We start from the raw sequence: 16,695 nt of genomic DNA, 5'->3' as shown, positions 1-16,695 counted from the left end.
AAAAAAAAACATTCCGTCCAAATGTTAGAAGAAATCATCATCTGAGAAAAAATAATGGTAACTCTTTCACTGCGCTGTCCTTGTCCTTCAATTTTTCTTCATTACTCAACTTTGTCAATTTTTTTTTCAAGGAGTGTTCTAATTTTTTTTTCTTACTTTGACACACAAAAAAATACATCAAAAACCACTCACGAGATTACTCTTCGTTTTATTTCCTTTGCCAAGTATGCGCTTCGATGTCATCATCATAGTCGTCATTGTTAGAAAAAGTTCCTCTCTGCTGCTTCTTATCGTTGAAGAAAAAAAAATGTTAAATTGTTTAATTAATTAAATTAAGTGAAATTCAGTGTTATCCTTTTCCAATCAAAATAAAAAATAGCGAAAAATTGTCTGTTTCCAATTTTTTCAATGTTTAGCATCAATAGATTTTTTAAGAAAAATGGCAGGACAATAAATAACAAGAAAAAGTTAATTTGCATCTTTTATTCTGCAATTTCTGTTATTTATTTATTTATTTAAAAAAATTAAAAAAAAAAAATAAAAAAGGAGAAAAGACTTAAAATTTGTTTAAAAAATAAAATAAAAATCTATTTAACGGAAAAATATCAATTTCAAACATAATCAAATAAAATTGTTTAATTTACAGATTTTTTGTATTAATATTGACTAATTATTAATTAATTATATTATGAACTACTAATGTACACTACCTATATTATAAAAATTAACTTAAAATTATGATAAATTAAACTTAAGTACGTATATACTGTAATTTTAACAAAAATAAAAAAAAAAATCGTGAATTATAAAATTTGAGTATTTCAGTGACGAAGAAGTCATTCAAGCGAAAAATGAGTGAATGAAAATAAAATTAAAATGAAATAACAGCAAAAAATTTGTTTTTTAATTTTTTTCGTAGAATAAAAAAAAAATTTTCCATTGTCGAAAAATATTTTTAGAATTTATACGTGAAAAAGTTTTCAATTCTGGAGTAAATTTTCTTATTTTCTCAATTCATCATTTTATTTTTACCTTGACATTCTGCTCTTGAAGCAATAAATTTATTATTGTCGAATGTGCTTTTCCTTGACTCGATGATCGTTCTATGTTTACTTTATGAACTTCACTTTTCCATTTGTGAATGAAGGATTCATAAGTTTTTCAATCATATGTTGAATGAAGTTTACTACCGTGAGTTAACTTTTTTTCTCTATTTTTTTTTTATTTTATTTTTTAAAAAAATTAAAAAAAAATTAAATTTTAATTTTGAAAAAAAAAATTAATTTAAAAAAAAATTTTTTCTTTAATTTTTTTTTCTTTATAAAAATCATAAATTCATGAATTTTTATTTTTTTTTATTACCTAACAAAAAAAAATTAATAAAAATTTTAATTAAAAAATTATATCTTATTAAGTAAAATTTTGATTTTAAAATAAATGAATAAAATATTTTAATAAATACCTAATTAAATATAATATTTTTTTAAATAATTTTTTAATTAATTCAATTAGTTTTTGTTTAATTTTTTAATTTTATATATATTCGATTAAAAAAATTAAAATAATAAATTTATTGAAAAATAAAATAAAATTAAATTTTCATTTTTTTTTAAATTCATTATATTTTTATTAAATAGATAAATTCTTATTTTTTTTATTAAAAAAGTAATTAAACGCACTGTAAAAATTCTTGCTTGAAGAAACTTGTTGACAATCCTCATAAAATATTAAAATATCAACTTTTGGCTTCAGTTTCGTTTTTCGTTGTTACTTGTACCTAAATTCTGTTGGATCACGACGATAATGTAAGTAACAGTAGCTGATATAATCTAAAAATATAATTAAATTTTAATTAAAAAAAAATATATTTTAAATAATTTTTATTTTTTTATTTTAAAAAATTATTATTAATTTTAAAAATTATTTTTTTTTAATTATTTTTATTTAATTAAAATTTATTTTATTAATTATAAAATTAAATTAAACAACTTACTACTCGAATCAACGAAAAATTACATTCAAACATTTCCAATATTCTCACTTTGGGACTCTCATGCAACGTTTGAAGGACAAAAATTTCCATTTTTGAATTTTTTCTCGTCTCCAAAAGTATTTTTTGTAACTTTTCCGCTTCAACAAGCAATTTTTGTGGTCCTTGAGTGATAAAATAAATTTGCGCTAAAATCCTGAAGCTGATCAACAAATTCCATAACAAATATCGAACAATTTCAAACTGTGAGGCTTTCGTTTCCAAAAAAAATACAACTGATAATCGCGTGTAAAGTGACGTAACTTCCGCAACGAGAGCTATAAATGCCTGAGAAACCATCAAAAACATTATTTGGTTCATAAAGTTGTGAATTTTCTTGTAATATTTTAACAGTTTTTGGTACCAAAAGGAGATTTTTTGTTCATTTTTCGTCGTTTTAAGAGCTTTGCAGAACATTTTGACATGAAAAACGCAAAAAATAGAGGAAAAATAGTAAATTGTCGTGATGTAACAACAAACAACGATAGTTGCTGGTTGCAAAATGGCACAAAGAAAGTTCATCTGAATTGGATTAAGGATGAAATTGTAAAAATATAAGCCAACTTCTATTGCTACGATGAAAAGGTCCATCGACATTTTTACTGCAAACTCAATTAAAATCCTTTTGCGACAATTTTCCATCGAATTTTTAATTTTTTGAAAAGTTTTTGTAAATTTTTCGTGTTCATTTAATAATTTCAAAATAATTTTCTGTCCAAAAAATTGCTTCCAATAAACGAGAATTATCGTTACACTGTAAATTACATCAAAAATTAACACCAAATAGGAGCTTATCACATTGTTAATTGGTTCGTTCTTGTCATTCACAAAATTCAGATAATACGGAAGGTAAAGCAGAAAAATCGTTTGAAAAACAATACAAAAAATCATCCAAAAATATTTAAATGAAAATTTTTTGTAAAAAATAAATTTTTGTTCTTTTAATGAGAATTCACAAGATAAAAGTCCCAAAATTTCTCCGACTTTCAGGAAAATTTTTGTTAAAAAATTATGAAAATTTTGATAAAAACTCGTTGGATTTGAATAAAACATTACGAAAGGCTTTTATGAACTGACCTGAAATGCAGAAATTAACTCAAAAAGTGATGACATTAATTAGTTTGAGAGTTGAATATCGATCAATTTTTTTATCGTTCCTAATCAATTAGGGAAAAAAATTAAATTTTGGTCAGAAAATTGTCTATCTGAATAAATTTTTACATATAAAAATTTAAAAATTTAAGAGTTTTTAACAAATTTTTTTTTATAAATCTACAATTAAATCTAAAAATTTTGTAAAAGTGTAATTTTCAAAATAATAAAATTTAATAAAAATTTTTTAATTAATTTAATTTTATTTTTTTAATTTTTTTTATTATAATTTTAATTTTAATTTTTTTTTTATTTTTTAATTTTAACAGAAATAAAAAAAAATTAAAATTAAATTAAAAAAAAATAAAAAATTAATAGAAGAAAATTAAATTAGTTTGAAAAAAATGCGCTTAACTCGAATTTAGTTGATGGAAAAAATTTAAGAAAAATTAAAATTTAATAAAAAATTAAAATTTAATAAAAAATTAAAATTTAATAAAAAATTAAAATTTAATAAAAATTTAATTTGTAATAAAATTTAAAATAATTGTTAAAAAATAATTGGAAATTCAAAATTTAATAAAAAAATTTAATTTAAAATTTAATAAAAAATTAATTTGTAATAAAATTTAAAATAATTGTTAAAAAATACCAATAATGGGAAATTCAATTTAAAAAACTGTATACATTTTTTTTAAGTATACCAAAATTTTAAAAAATTAAAAAATAAATTAAAGTTCGAAAATTAAAATAAAATAATTAAAAAAATAAAATAAAATTAATTAAAAAATAATTAATTTTAATTAATTTAAGTTAATTAATTAGGTATTAATTAATTATTTTTTAATTAATTTTATTTTATTTTTTAATAATTTTATTTTTTTTTATTTTTTAATTTTAACAGTAATTCAAAAAATAAAAAATTAAAATTAAATTAATAAAAAAATTAAAAAAAAATTAGTTAAAGAAAATTAAATAAGTTTGAAAAAAATGCGCTTAACTCGAATTTTGTGAATGGAAAAAATTTTTGTTGTAATTTAATCAATTAAAAAGGTTCATCACGTTCAAGGTCATTACAGGAAACAACAATCCATCAATTTAATAATATTTTTTTTATTTCTTGACTAAAAATAGTACTAAAAGCTAAATCTACTGCTTTGCTTCTTGCTTTTCTGCCTGATTCTCGTCATTTTTCACCGGCTTAATGATCGCTTTGTCCTTCAAACTCACAACCCATCCAGTTTCGAGCCCGTAGAAAACTTGCCTCGGATCTTTCGCCCTCGTCAGCATCTCATAATCCGGATCTTCCTCAATTTTTGGCAACTCGTAGCCATATTTTTGCGCCAACACAAGACGATGTTTGCTAATTTCATCGGGATCCGCCAAATATCCGCGATTTTTCGGATCTGTGTAATAATCGACGGCATTTCGCGGCGGAATCATCCTTTTCATTATCGGAACGCCGCGTTTGAAGAATTTTTCCGGATTAACGAGCGCTTGCAAGGAGTGCGTGTCGTAATATGCCGTTCGAATGACGCCGCCGTGCTTTTCGATCATCGCGATGGCAAGTTCCGTGGCGTGTTGCACTTCGATGTTGATTTTCGCCTTGAACATGTCGGCGCCTTCGTCGGTGAGTTGAAACCCGAAATGATTGAGCGACGGTTGGCAATCCAAAATTCCCGTGTTGCAAAGCGACGTGACATCAATTGGCTTCCGGGTGTCAATGCGGTCCGTTTCGATCATCACTTGTAACTTGTGCAAGCTGATCGGCGGGTATTCGCGACGCAAATGATGCCGTTTGTAGTAAGGCTCGTACGTGAAACGACAGAAAAAGGGATTTTGACCCGTTGCATAACCCAAACGCATGTAATTCTGGTGAACGCCGGATCCTTCGCCGTGTTTGTCGCCGCCGTGTTGACCTCTTCCGCGATGAGTCTGAAAAATTTAACAAAAAAAAATTAATTGACATGAAAATAAAAACATGTGAAAAATTTACCTTTGCTCTCGCATTCGGATTTGGGCGTAAATTACCGAGAGACACGCGCGGCAAGAAACGAAGAAGGTCGAGGGCTTTCTCCGTTGTTTGTTTGCTTGCCATTTTTAGCCAAAAATTCCTTAATTCTATGAAAAATTATATTTTTTGTGAATTTTTGACGACAAAAACAACAATTGTGAAGCAGTGAAATTAACCCAATGTGAATTTGTCAAAGAATTGAAATGCCCAGGACACATTTGAAAATGTTAAAAATAATTTGAATTTTTTGTTTGATGAAAATTCGTTATTTTTTTCGAATTGAAAAAAAAATTTATTATTTAAAATTAAATTCAATTAATTTTTTTAAATTATAATTTTTATAAAATAAATAAAATAAAATAAAATTAATAAATAAATAAATAAATAAATTTTAAAAAATAATTTAAAAAAAATAATTAAAAAAAAATTATAAAAAAATAAATAATTATTAATTGAAAAAATTTTTAAAATAATTTATTTTAATTAAAAATTTTAAAAAAATTAAATAAAAAATTTATGGAAAAAAATTAATTTAATTTTTTTACATGAAATACTTATATTATTTTTGTAATTTTTTTGATTTTTTTAAATTTTTAAGTGAATTCAAATTTTCATAATTTTTTTAAATTATATTAAGCTTCGAATTTTTAAATGTTTAACTTTTCTTGTAAATTAATGAGATTTTTTTTTAAAAATATTTTTGAAAAATTAATAAGATGAATTTATTAAAAAAAAATGACGAATTATTTAAATTAAAATTAAAAAAAAACTAAATGAAATGGAAATAAAAATTTTATAAAAATTAAATCCCTAGTTTTTTTTAGCAAGCAAAAGCTTTAAAAAATATAAAACTTATTATGGCGAAAATTTATTTTCGTAAAATTTGTGATTTTTTTTTACTTGTTGAATATTTCATTATGCTTAAAATTTACATTTTTTTCGTCAAATTTAATAAAAACATAAAAAAAATATTTTTTTTGATTTCTAACAGAGAAGAAAAGTTTAAAAAAAATAAATTTAAAAAAAAACTATTTTTATTTATTTTTTTTTTTTTGAAACAAAATATGTATTTAATTTTTTTTTTAATTATTGATGAACATTTTTAAATTTATATTTTAATTTTAAAGATTTAAAAAGCAAAAATTTTGATTTAATAAAAAAATAAAATTTCAAATATTTTAAAATTAAAATAAATTATTTTATAAACTTACCTTTAAAATTTTTTAATTTCTTATGTAAAAGATTTTTTTTTGTGAAATTAATTAATTTATTTATTTATTGTACATTTTTCTCTCTGTTCATAAAGTGTCTCCTATTTACAAAAAAAAAATAAAAAATCTTAGTTTTGAAATTCGTGTCAATAATTTTAAAATTACAAAAGATTTGCCTTAAATCAATTTTTTAATAAAAATTTCCGCCACCCGAAAAGAAAGAAATAAAAGAAATTAATTATTAATTAAATTAAAATTAAAAATTTTGAGTAAATTAGTAGATCAGAATTGCTTTAAAACTAAAAAAAAAATATTTACAAAAAATTTCTCATTTTTAAAACTAAAAATTAATTCTAAAAATTAACAAACTACTTAAAACAACGACAACTAAACTACTTTTCCTCTTAACACTCGAACTGGAATCCTGCAAACTATTCAATCCAGGCTCATATCCATAACTCGGTCTTTGTTCGACATAATCTCCCGTGTGATTGTACATTTTGTAATACCAATCCATGCCGTCTCTCCGTGTCGCTGGTTCCTCATCGTACGTATCAAAAGTCGCCTTTGTCACAACTTCATTCGAATGCGATCCCCCAAAATCGTTGTCGTAAACGACATTTCGCTCCGTTGTGCTTGTCGCAGATCTCGCTGTCGTTCCGCGAATTTCTTCGACATTTCCCGTTGAATTACTCAAACGATCGTGAGTCGGCTGCAAATTATTTCCGCCATAAACTTTTTCAATTGTCGACTTGCGGTAGATGCCTTGTTGAGCTCCCGGCGCTACGAGAGCCGACAAAAGACTCGGATTGTCATTTTTGTTGCCGTAATACTCTTCTTTGTGCGAAATTTTGTAATTTTGATCCTCAACCGAGGCATCTGCGTTATTGACGGGACTCAAATTTTCCGAAATATTTTCTTCGCGCGGCTTTTGCGTCGTGCCGAGACTCGTTTCTTCATATTTTGACAAATTTTCGTCGCTATTTGTGTCAAAATCGGGTTTAAAAGTCGTTTTTTCCGCCACTGGAGCTTCAGTCCATCCCGGAATTACAATTTTTGGCGTGACCGGAGCTTCAGTCTCGAGTTCCTCCGCTTCCACGGAATTTTGTTTGTTACGATTTTCGTATCGCGGGATGGTAGTTGGGTTAATTTTGGGTTTTTCCGTGATCAGAGGGACTTTTTCGTGAAAGTCGTCGGGCCAATCGGTGCCTCGTTGCACGGGAGGTTTCGTAACTGCTGCATTTTTCGGGGTTTCTTCCGCTTTGGAGTCGTTCGTGGGCACGGAAATGGGCTTGAAACCCTTTTCGCTGTTCGGGATCATGGGATGGAAACCGCCTTTTTCGACGTTGGGAGGTAAAAATGGCGTCTGGAAATACGGGCGATGGAATAAATTGTTATCCGAGGGCGGGCGATGGTCTTTTGTATCTTGCCCGGTTTGATCTTTGTAATTTTCCGTCGCTTGTTCGGAGGGTTTTGCACTCGTTTTGTGATTAAAATCGCCCGGGCGGTAAACTTGAACTCTTCCACGGCCTCGCGTGCTGCCATTTCCGCCATTTGCGGCTTTTACATCGCGCTGATTCCCATTTCGACCTGTCCCGAAGATGTTATTGATGCTCGGGATGGGAACTCCGAAGAACGTAAATGGGGAATTATTTTGCGGCGGCAACGGAGGTCGACCAAAATTATTAAATTTGTTCTTATTGAAGTCAGTTTCGCCCTTATTTGGTAAATTTCCCGCGTTATTTGGTCTTCCGCCGTTAATTAAATTCACGGGAGCCGAATGATTGCTTGTCGCAAGGAACGTTTCGTTAATCTCGTTTGGATAATCCACGTACTGATCGTAAAAATAATCACTTTCCTCAGGCGATGGCGGTAAATTGTTGTGATAACTTTCGATATTTTCGAGTTCACATTGATCGAAATCGGGAGATTGGCGATTTATGTTGTTCGAATCTGCGGAAAATGTGTCGCCATGATCGTTCGTGAGTTGTAAATTGTTGTTGTCGCGAGTGTCGGGCAGAGAACATTCGCTTCGGGATAAACGCATTTCACGTAACATGCTGCCATCGCGACAACGAGGACCGGGATAGTGATTTTCTGTTTCTTGGAGCCATGAACGGAGCCATAGCATGTCGCAGGAGCATTCAAGGGGATTTCCTAAAAGTAAAAATAATTTTTTTAGAAGAAAATTTTGTGAAAAATGAAAAATTTTTTACCATCAACGTCTAAAATTGCGATGTTACTGCGAATGCTTCGGAAAGTTCTTTCAGGTATGATCGTCATTCGGTTATTTCTGAGACTCAAAACTCGTAGACGGGGCATCGATTGGAATGGTTCTCCCTGAAAATATAAAAAAAAAATTAAATTAAATTTTTAAACAATTTTAAATTATTTTTTTAAATAATTTTAAATTAAATTTTTCAACATTTTTTAATTAAATTTTTAAATAATTTTTTTAAATTAAATTTTTAAACAATTTTAAATTAAATTTGAATTTTTTAAATAATTTTAAACTAAATTTTTAAATAATTTTAAATTAAATTTTTAAACAATTTTAAATTAAATTTTTTAATTAAATTTTTAAATAATTTTAAATTAAATTTTTAAATAATTTTAAATTAAATTTTTAAACAATTTTAAATTTTTTTAAATAATTTTAAATTTAATTTTTAAACAATTTTTTAAATAATTTTAAATTAAATTTTTAAAAAATTTTAAATGAATTTTTTAAATAATTTTAAACTAAATTTTTAAATAATTTTAAATTAAATTTTTAAATAATTTTAAATTAAATTTTTAAATAATTTTTTAAAAAATTTTAAATGAATTTTTTAAAAAATTTTAAATGAATTTTTTAAATAATTTTAAACTAAATTTTTAAATAATTTTAAATAAAATTTTTAAATAATTTTAAATTAAATTTTTAAACAATTTTAAATAAAATTTTTAAACAATTTTAAATTAAATTTTTCAAAATTTTTTAATTAAATTTTTAAATAATTTTAAATTAAATTTTTAAACAATTTTAAATTCAATTTTAAAATCAGAAAAAAAAAATAAAAAAATTTCAACTAAGGGACATTTTTTATTAATAAATATTTAGTTTTTAAAAAATATTTAAATAAATTTAAAAATATTTAAATCTATTTTTTAATTTAAATAATTTTTTTTTTTATTTTTTAAAAAATAATTTTCAATCTAATTAAAAATATAAAATTTAAAAAAAATCCTTACCTTAATTCCACAAATCCTATTATTATCTAATTTCAATTCAACCAACCAATCCAAACCTCTAAGAGGCGTACCCGCAACTCTTCTAATCTCATTATTTGACAAATCCAAAACTTCCAAATTTCTCGCGCCTCGTAATCCCGTATTTTCCATATTTTTAATATTATTCGAAGATAAATTCAGATAAACAATCGACGGCGATCTATGAAAAGCATGAGGAGCAATTCCTTGAAGCACATTTTGTTGCAAATGAATTGCCTAAAAAAACAAAAAAAAAATAAAAAAATTATTTTTATAAAAAAAAAATAAAAAATTCACCTGTAAATTTGGCAAATCCTCAAACGCTCGATCAGGCAACTCAACCAATTTATTGTCAGCCAACACAACTTCTTGCAATTCGGGCAAACTTCGAAAAGCTCCCGGTTGAATTTGTTCCAATTCGTTACTTGACAAATCCAGATATTGCAAAAATGGTAAATTTCGGAAAGAGCCGTGTTCTAAAACGGGCAATTTATTGTTGGAAGCTCTTAATTCCTCTAAATTTCGCCATGCAGCGACGATACTCGGTTTTAAGTCCGTTAATTGATTAAAACTGACATCGAGCTCCTTCAATTCCTCCAAATAACTCAAACTTTCGGGAATTTCTCGCAAATTATTGCTACTGACATCCAAAACTTTCATCGCTTTCGACCTTCTGAACGCATCGGGAGCAATTTCGACGATGTTATTCCGCGAAAAATCCGCTCTTTCCAATTTTTGCGACTCCGAGAAAACATGATCGATGAGCAATTCGACGCGATTTCCTTGCAAATTTATTTCCCGTAAATTTTTCAAAGGCTCCGTACTGCGATCGTGAATGCTCACAACGCGATTGTCTTGCAAATTGAGCCGCTCCAATTTTTCCAAACCAGCAAACATGTCGTCATCCAAGCTCTGAAGATGATTTTCGGCGAGATTTAAAATTCTCAGTTGGGGCGTTGTGCGGAAAATTGAACGCGGGATTCGATCGATTTTGTTGCCGCTGATGTCAAGCATTCGCAAACTCGGTAAATCCATCAAGCTCGAAGGCGGTAAAGGTAAGTTGTGAAGTTGATTGTTGTTTAAAATGACACGTTCGACGGCGCCGGGTAATCCGGGGATCATGTCGGGAAGTTGGTTGTAGCCGGCGTCGATTTCGAATAATCTGTTGAAATAATTTTTTTTTAATATTTTCAGTAGAATTAATTATTTTTTTAAGCAAAAAAAAATTATAATTAAAAAAAATTAAAATTATTATAACTAAATTATTAAAAATTTGAATTATTTTTTTTTATTTGATTTAAAATTAATTTGATTAATATTTTTTATTTAATTTCAAATTTATTATTTTTTTGAATTCAAAAAATAAAAAGAGAATTTTTTATTTTTTTTCTTAAAATTTTTTATAATTTACTTTTTTATTTTCTTTTATATCTTAAAAAATTTATTAAAAATAATTATTTATTTAAAATAAATTTAAAATTATTAAAAAAATTCATAAATTTAATTTTATTCACATTTTACGATAAAAAATATTAATAAATGTAAATTTGTTGAATGTTAAAATTAAATTTAAAAAATATTTTAGATTTTCGTCAAAATTTAATTTAATTATATTTTTTTAGCTTTTATTTAATTCAATTTATTTTTTCATTTAAAAATTTTTTAAAAAAAATTCAAAAAAGAAAATTTTATGAAAAAAAAAAATTTTTTCGAAACTTTTTCTGAACTTGAAAAATTCAATTTAATTAACTATTTTTTTTAAATTTAAAATTAATTCAATTAGAAATGTTTTCATTTAATTAATTTTTTTTTTATTTAAAAAAAAAAAATAATTATGTATTTTGTTAATTTATGATAAAATTTGCTTTTTAAATTTTTTCATCAAAAAATTTTTAATATTTTATTACAAATGATTATTCTTTAATTTTGTAAATTTATAAATGACTTTTTTTAATTTATTTATTTTTTTTAAATTTTGATTAAATTTTTTAATCAATTTAAAACAATTACTTTCCTTTTACATTTTACGATAAAAAATCTTAATTTTAACAAATGTAAAATTATTTAAACAAAAAAGAATTAGTTAGTTAAAATAAAATTTATAAAATATTTTAAATTATTTATTTTAATTTCAGCTTTAATTTAATTTCAATATTTTGTGAAGAAAAAAAAATTCCACAAAATTTTATGGAAAAAAAATATTTTTAAAAACTGAATTTTTATTAAATAAAATATTTTTTAAATTTGAATAAAAACAATGAATGAAATTAAACAATTTTTAAAATAATTTTTATAAAGAAAAAAAAAATCCACAAAATTTTATGAAAAAAAAAAAAAAAAATTAAAACCTTAATTTAAAACATTAAATTTAATTAAATGAAATATTTCTTAAACTTTAATAAAAAAAAATGAATTAAATTAATTTAAAAAAATAATTTAAATAATTTTAAAATATAATAAAATAATTTTAAAAAATAATTTAATTTAAAAATTGAATAGGTATGATCGAATAAAAAAAAATTAATTCAAAAAATTTGATTTTAATTCAAAAAATATTTTTTAAAATTTTTCATAAATTTTTCTACTTAAAAGAAAATAAATTTTCTTACCTATCCAAATCCCTCAACGTCGCTGGATGAATATGCACAAGCGCATTTCTCGAAATATTCAACGTTTCCAACATCGGAGTCTTCACGAACGCCGCCGGATCGATACTTGCCAAATTATTCCCACTAATATCCAATCTCCGCAGTGACGGAAGTCCCGTAAGCAAATAACTATCCAACCTCCTAAACCGATTATACGACAAATCCAGACCTTTCAATCCGGGCAAATTCCAAAAAGGCATCGGAAGCAGATCTGAAAGCGTATTATTCCTCAACCGCAGTTCACGTAATCCGGGCATCGCCATAAAAGCATCCCTTTCGATAATTCTGATGATATTATTGTCCAAATAGAGCTGTTCAAGCGTTCCATGACCCCGTAGAGCTCCGTAAGGGACATCAGCAATGCGATTGTCGCTCATATCCAAAAATCGCAACATCGGGAGCGTATCCAGGAGTGACCGGAGCTCTTCAATTCGGTCAATTGCGTTATTTTCGAGATGAACAGTCTCAACTCCGCTGCCCGAAAGTTGCAAAAATGACTCTGGATGGATTCTTTGGATGAAATTATTCTCCAAATGAACGATTTTCAGCTTTGGCGTTCGATGAAAAGCTCCATGGAAGATTTCCGTGATCGCGTTGTCGTTCAAATAAATTTCCTTTAAGCCATGCAAATCGACAAAACTGCCCTCAGTTAAAATTGTGATCGTGTTATGGTCTAATTTGACAACTTCCAAGTTCGACAAGTCCTTAATTGACCTTCCAACCATCCCGGCGTTGTTAATTCTGTTCCCGCTAAGCTCCAAAGTTCGCAAAGAAGGAAGTCCTACCATCGCTCGCAAATGCAACCAATTTATCCCGTTGTCCGACAAATCGATATGCGTCAATCGGGGCAAATCTTGGAACAATCCCGCCTCGAGCCTGTTCAAATTTCGTGATTTTGTGATGTGAACCGTCTCTAAATTCATCAAATCACGAAATCCTTGACTCGTGAGGTCGAGTAGAGCGGTACTTTGGATGTTGATATACCGAAGTTTTGCCAATCCCGAAAAGTCGGGAGCTCGTTTGAGATTTTCGCTTTGAATTGTGATCGCTTCGAGTTTGTGCATGCCAAAGAGACTGTCGATGGGCAAGGAACGGAGTTCACGTTCAACGATATAAACTTCGACTAGACTGTTTTCCAAATCGACAAGCCATCCGCCCGATAAGCGTTCGAGCCCGTTGTGACGTAACATGAGACGCAAGACTTTGAGGGGCGAAAACGCTCGACCCGGAAGCGAAGGCAGGTAGTTATTCTCTAAAATTAGCTCGTCGATGGGACGACGAATTACTTTTGCTACGTTTTTGAGTCCTCCGAGGACGCGAGGTAAGTCACTGTGTGAGCACCTGTTGGAAGAAAATTTATAAAAATTAAATTAATTTTAAATTAAATTTGAAAAAAATAATTAAAATTACGATTTTATTAATTTTTTTAATTAAAAAAAAATAATTTTGAAAAATATTAAATATTTAAATTTATTGAAAAAAAAAATTAAATGAAATCAATAATTAAAATTAATTGAAATAATGTTGAAAATTTAAAAAAAAAATAATTTGATGAAAAATAATTTGAAAAAAATAAGAAAAATAAGGCTAAAAAAAATAATTCATGCTAAAATTAATAAATCTTAATTAAAATAATTTAGAAAATATTTTTAAATAAAAAAAATAAATTTGATTAAATTAAATTTAAAATAAATTAAAGAAAAATTTAAAAAAATTAAAAATTAAGATTTATAAACTGAAATTTTAGAAAAAAGAATTATTTATTTTTATTTTATTTATTTATTTATTTATTTTTTTTTTTTTTTGAAAAATTGAATTAAACTCACTTTTAATTAATTTAAAAACATTTAAAATTATTTTTTTATTCTAAAAATAAAAAAAAAATTCAATTCAGTTAAAAATTTAAATTAAAAAAAAAATTATTAAATAAAAAAAAATTTTTAACTTTCAAAAACTCTTATCCATTTTAATTTTTTTTTATTTATAAATTTAATTTTTTTATTATATTTATTCATTCATTAATTAATATATTTTTAATTTATTTTTTTTTATTAAAATTTTTATATTAAATTAATTAAATTTTTTTAAAAAATTAATTTTTATTAATCAAATTATTTTTTTCTTTTTCAGCTAAATTAAAATTTTATCATTTAATCCAAACCAAGCAAATAAATTAATTTTTATTTTTTTTAATATAAAAAAACTTACCATATCTGAATCTCATTAGAACGACTCGAACATCGACATGGCAAAATTGTGTCTTGTGGCGGGCATAATCCATCTCCCTTTCTTATGCCTTGTCCTAACCCATAATTAACATTCAGCAACAAAACTGCTATTATTAATACTTTTGTTACAATTTTCTTTACTCGTAAAATCATTTTAAATAATTTTTTTTTTATTTTTTAGTCACTTTTTATTTTATTAAATTTTTTTCTTCAATTCAGTTTGTTGTCACTTTGAATAATAATTTTATGAACAACATTATGTTTGTTACACTTGGTCATATGCATGACGATATTTTACTTCCTTTTTTTCAATTCTTTATCGCAAACAAATAAAAAAACATGATTTCTTAGTGGTCATTGTTTAGTTTTTTTTCTATCACTTTTTTTAACGAAAAAAAAAATATTTCCTCTGGTTTTTTTTTCACAACATGTCGTGCACAAAACGGGAGTTTATGTAATAATTGTTGTTGATGCCATTGTGTTTTTCTCGACGAATTTTGGTGTTGTTGGGTCTGCAAAAATAAAAATAACAAGAAAATTTTGTTAGTAAACGAGACAAAGTGTAACAAAAACAATGAAAAGTGTTGAATAATGGGTGCAAAAGTTGCGTCATCGATGTGTTTTGTGGATGGAAAAAACGCAAAAAGGCGTTAAATTTATTCCGATATGTATTAAAATTTTTTTTTAGAGTGGCGAAGGCGATGAGACGTTTTTCATTTTTTTATTTGTTATTTATTAAAAATTGTTTTGGTAAAAATAAAAAAAAAAAATAATTTTTAATATTTTAAAAAAAATATTACTCTAAAATAATTTTAATTAAATAAAAATAATTTTAAAACATAAAAATAATTTTAATATTTTTAAATTTAATAAAAATAATTAATTTTTTTTTATTTTTTTAATTTAATTTTTTTTTTAATATTTTGATTAATTTTTTAAAATAATAATAAAAAAATAAAAAATAATAAAAAATTTAAAATATTTTTATTAAATTTAAAAACATTAAAATTATTTTTATTTAAAAAATATTAAAATTTAATATTTAGAAAGCAAAATTTCTCGCAAAAATAATTTTATTTATTTTTAATTTAATTAATAAAATATACAAATAAAAAATTAAATTTTATCAAAAAAATTCAATTTTTATCTCAAATTAAAAGAAAATGAAAACATCTTCCATATCAACAACTTTTCTGACATTTTTAGATTAAATCCATATTAATAAACTTTTAATTTCTTCATTTATTAATAAATAATGAAAAAATAGAGTTTGAATAATAAAAAAATATGTAACATTAATAGTGCATGCAATTTTTATTTTAAAATGTTTTGTTTTTTTTTATTTTTAGTTTCACATTCACCAAACATTTTTTGCTTAAATTGGTTCAAATATTTAGCTTCCATTTTTATGGTTATGAATTTTTTTATTAGTCAATTAAATTCCTTACTTCCTAAAAAAAATTAAAATATTTTTTTTTATATAATTTTTACTAAGCCACAATTTTTTTTCATTTAAATTTTTTTATCTTTAATATTTATGGAAATTTTTTAATTTTTTTTACATTTCGTCACGTGTTAAACTCTCTTTAATGATTTTTTTTAAAATAATTTTTAATAATAATGAAGATTATGCAATTTTTTTCATCACATAGGGCAAAAATTGACTCCCATTTATTTTACGCAGTTCGTCGTTAAATTTCGCGTTAAAATGTAAAACTTGCTCCAAAAGTGCGTCGAATATGTCAAATTATGATGTTATTTATCTAGCGGAACGTTTTTTTAGGATGAAACTGCGAGATTTGAATCTACGTTTTATTTAAATTATTTACTCGTAATTTTGGTAAAAATAATTATTTTATTTTTTCGTGTTAAGGAAGAGGTTCGTCGCTTATTAAAGCTCTATGAACACTAAATAAATTCTTAAAATTTACAAGATTTAAGAACAATCAACAAAAGGCAATAAAGTTCCTTTTTACGTTCTACTCGATAAATAAATTCCGAAAAAAAATTTACTTGCAAGATTTTTGCTACTAAATTGCATTGTTTTCCGCCAAATTTATGATTAAAATTCCAATTTTCAAGGTTTCCAATCACCAATTATTCTTTTTTTTTCATATAAAAAAAAATTAGACAATAAGTAAATCCATCATCGAACAATTCTTCTTGCATTCTCGATGAATTTACGAACAAAAATTACCATAGAGCCGGTTCATAAATCGAC

General features: G+C 24.9%; 2 protein-coding genes across 2 annotated transcripts; both read right to left on the bottom strand.

The window, feature by feature from the left end:
* Positions 1–4,214: 4,214 nt before the first annotated feature.
* On the bottom strand, positions 4,215–5,302 carry LOC134831440 (large ribosomal subunit protein uL15m). The gene is made up of 2 exons (XM_063845173.1): positions 5,118–5,302; positions 4,215–5,056 (listed from the first exon to the last, which is right to left on the bottom strand). The coding sequence occupies exons 1-2, from the start codon at positions 5,217–5,219 to the stop codon at positions 4,271–4,273; spliced, it is 888 nt and encodes a 295-aa protein (XP_063701243.1). The 5' UTR covers positions 5,220–5,302; the 3' UTR covers positions 4,215–4,270.
* A 1,326-nt stretch (positions 5,303–6,628) lies between these two features.
* Positions 6,629–14,627, bottom strand: LOC134833212 (protein artichoke). The gene is made up of 7 exons (XM_063847493.1): positions 14,455–14,627; positions 12,208–13,587; positions 9,896–10,760; positions 9,581–9,835; positions 8,563–8,686; positions 6,719–8,503; positions 6,629–6,645 (listed from the first exon to the last, which is right to left on the bottom strand). The coding sequence occupies exons 1-7, from the start codon at positions 14,625–14,627 to the stop codon at positions 6,629–6,631; spliced, it is 4,599 nt and encodes a 1,532-aa protein (XP_063703563.1).
* Between the last annotated feature and the right edge of the window lie 2,068 nt (positions 14,628–16,695).

Source organism: Culicoides brevitarsis, chromosome 1 (genome assembly GCF_036172545.1).
Source record: "Culicoides brevitarsis isolate CSIRO-B50_1 chromosome 1, AGI_CSIRO_Cbre_v1, whole genome shotgun sequence".
In the NCBI taxonomy this organism is placed as follows: domain Eukaryota; kingdom Metazoa; phylum Arthropoda; class Insecta; order Diptera; family Ceratopogonidae; genus Culicoides; species Culicoides brevitarsis.
The sequence above is the reverse complement of the archived record's forward strand: the minus strand, read 5'-3'. Positions and strand labels throughout refer to the sequence as shown.

Bases quoted from the DNA above. Each gene is read 5' to 3' on its own strand.
- LOC134833212 (XM_063847493.1), bottom strand. From the start codon at position 14,627: ATGATTTTACGAGTAAAGAAAATTGTAACAAAAGTATTAATAATAGCA. The intron at 13,588-14,454 runs GTAAGTTTTTTT...TTCTTCCAACAG, and splicing joins TCTAATGAGATTCAGATATG to GTGCTCACACAGTGACTTAC. The intron at 10,761-12,207 runs GTAAGAAAATTT...TTATTTCAACAG, and splicing joins ACGTTGAGGGATTTGGATAG to ATTATTCGAAATCGACGCCG.
- LOC134831440 (XM_063845173.1), bottom strand. From the start codon at position 5,219: ATGGCAAGCAAACAAACAACGGAGAAAGCCCTCGACCTTCTTCGTTTC. The intron at 5,057-5,117 runs GTAAATTTTTCA...TAAATTTTTCAG, and splicing joins ATCCGAATGCGAGAGCAAAG to ACTCATCGCGGAAGAGGTCA.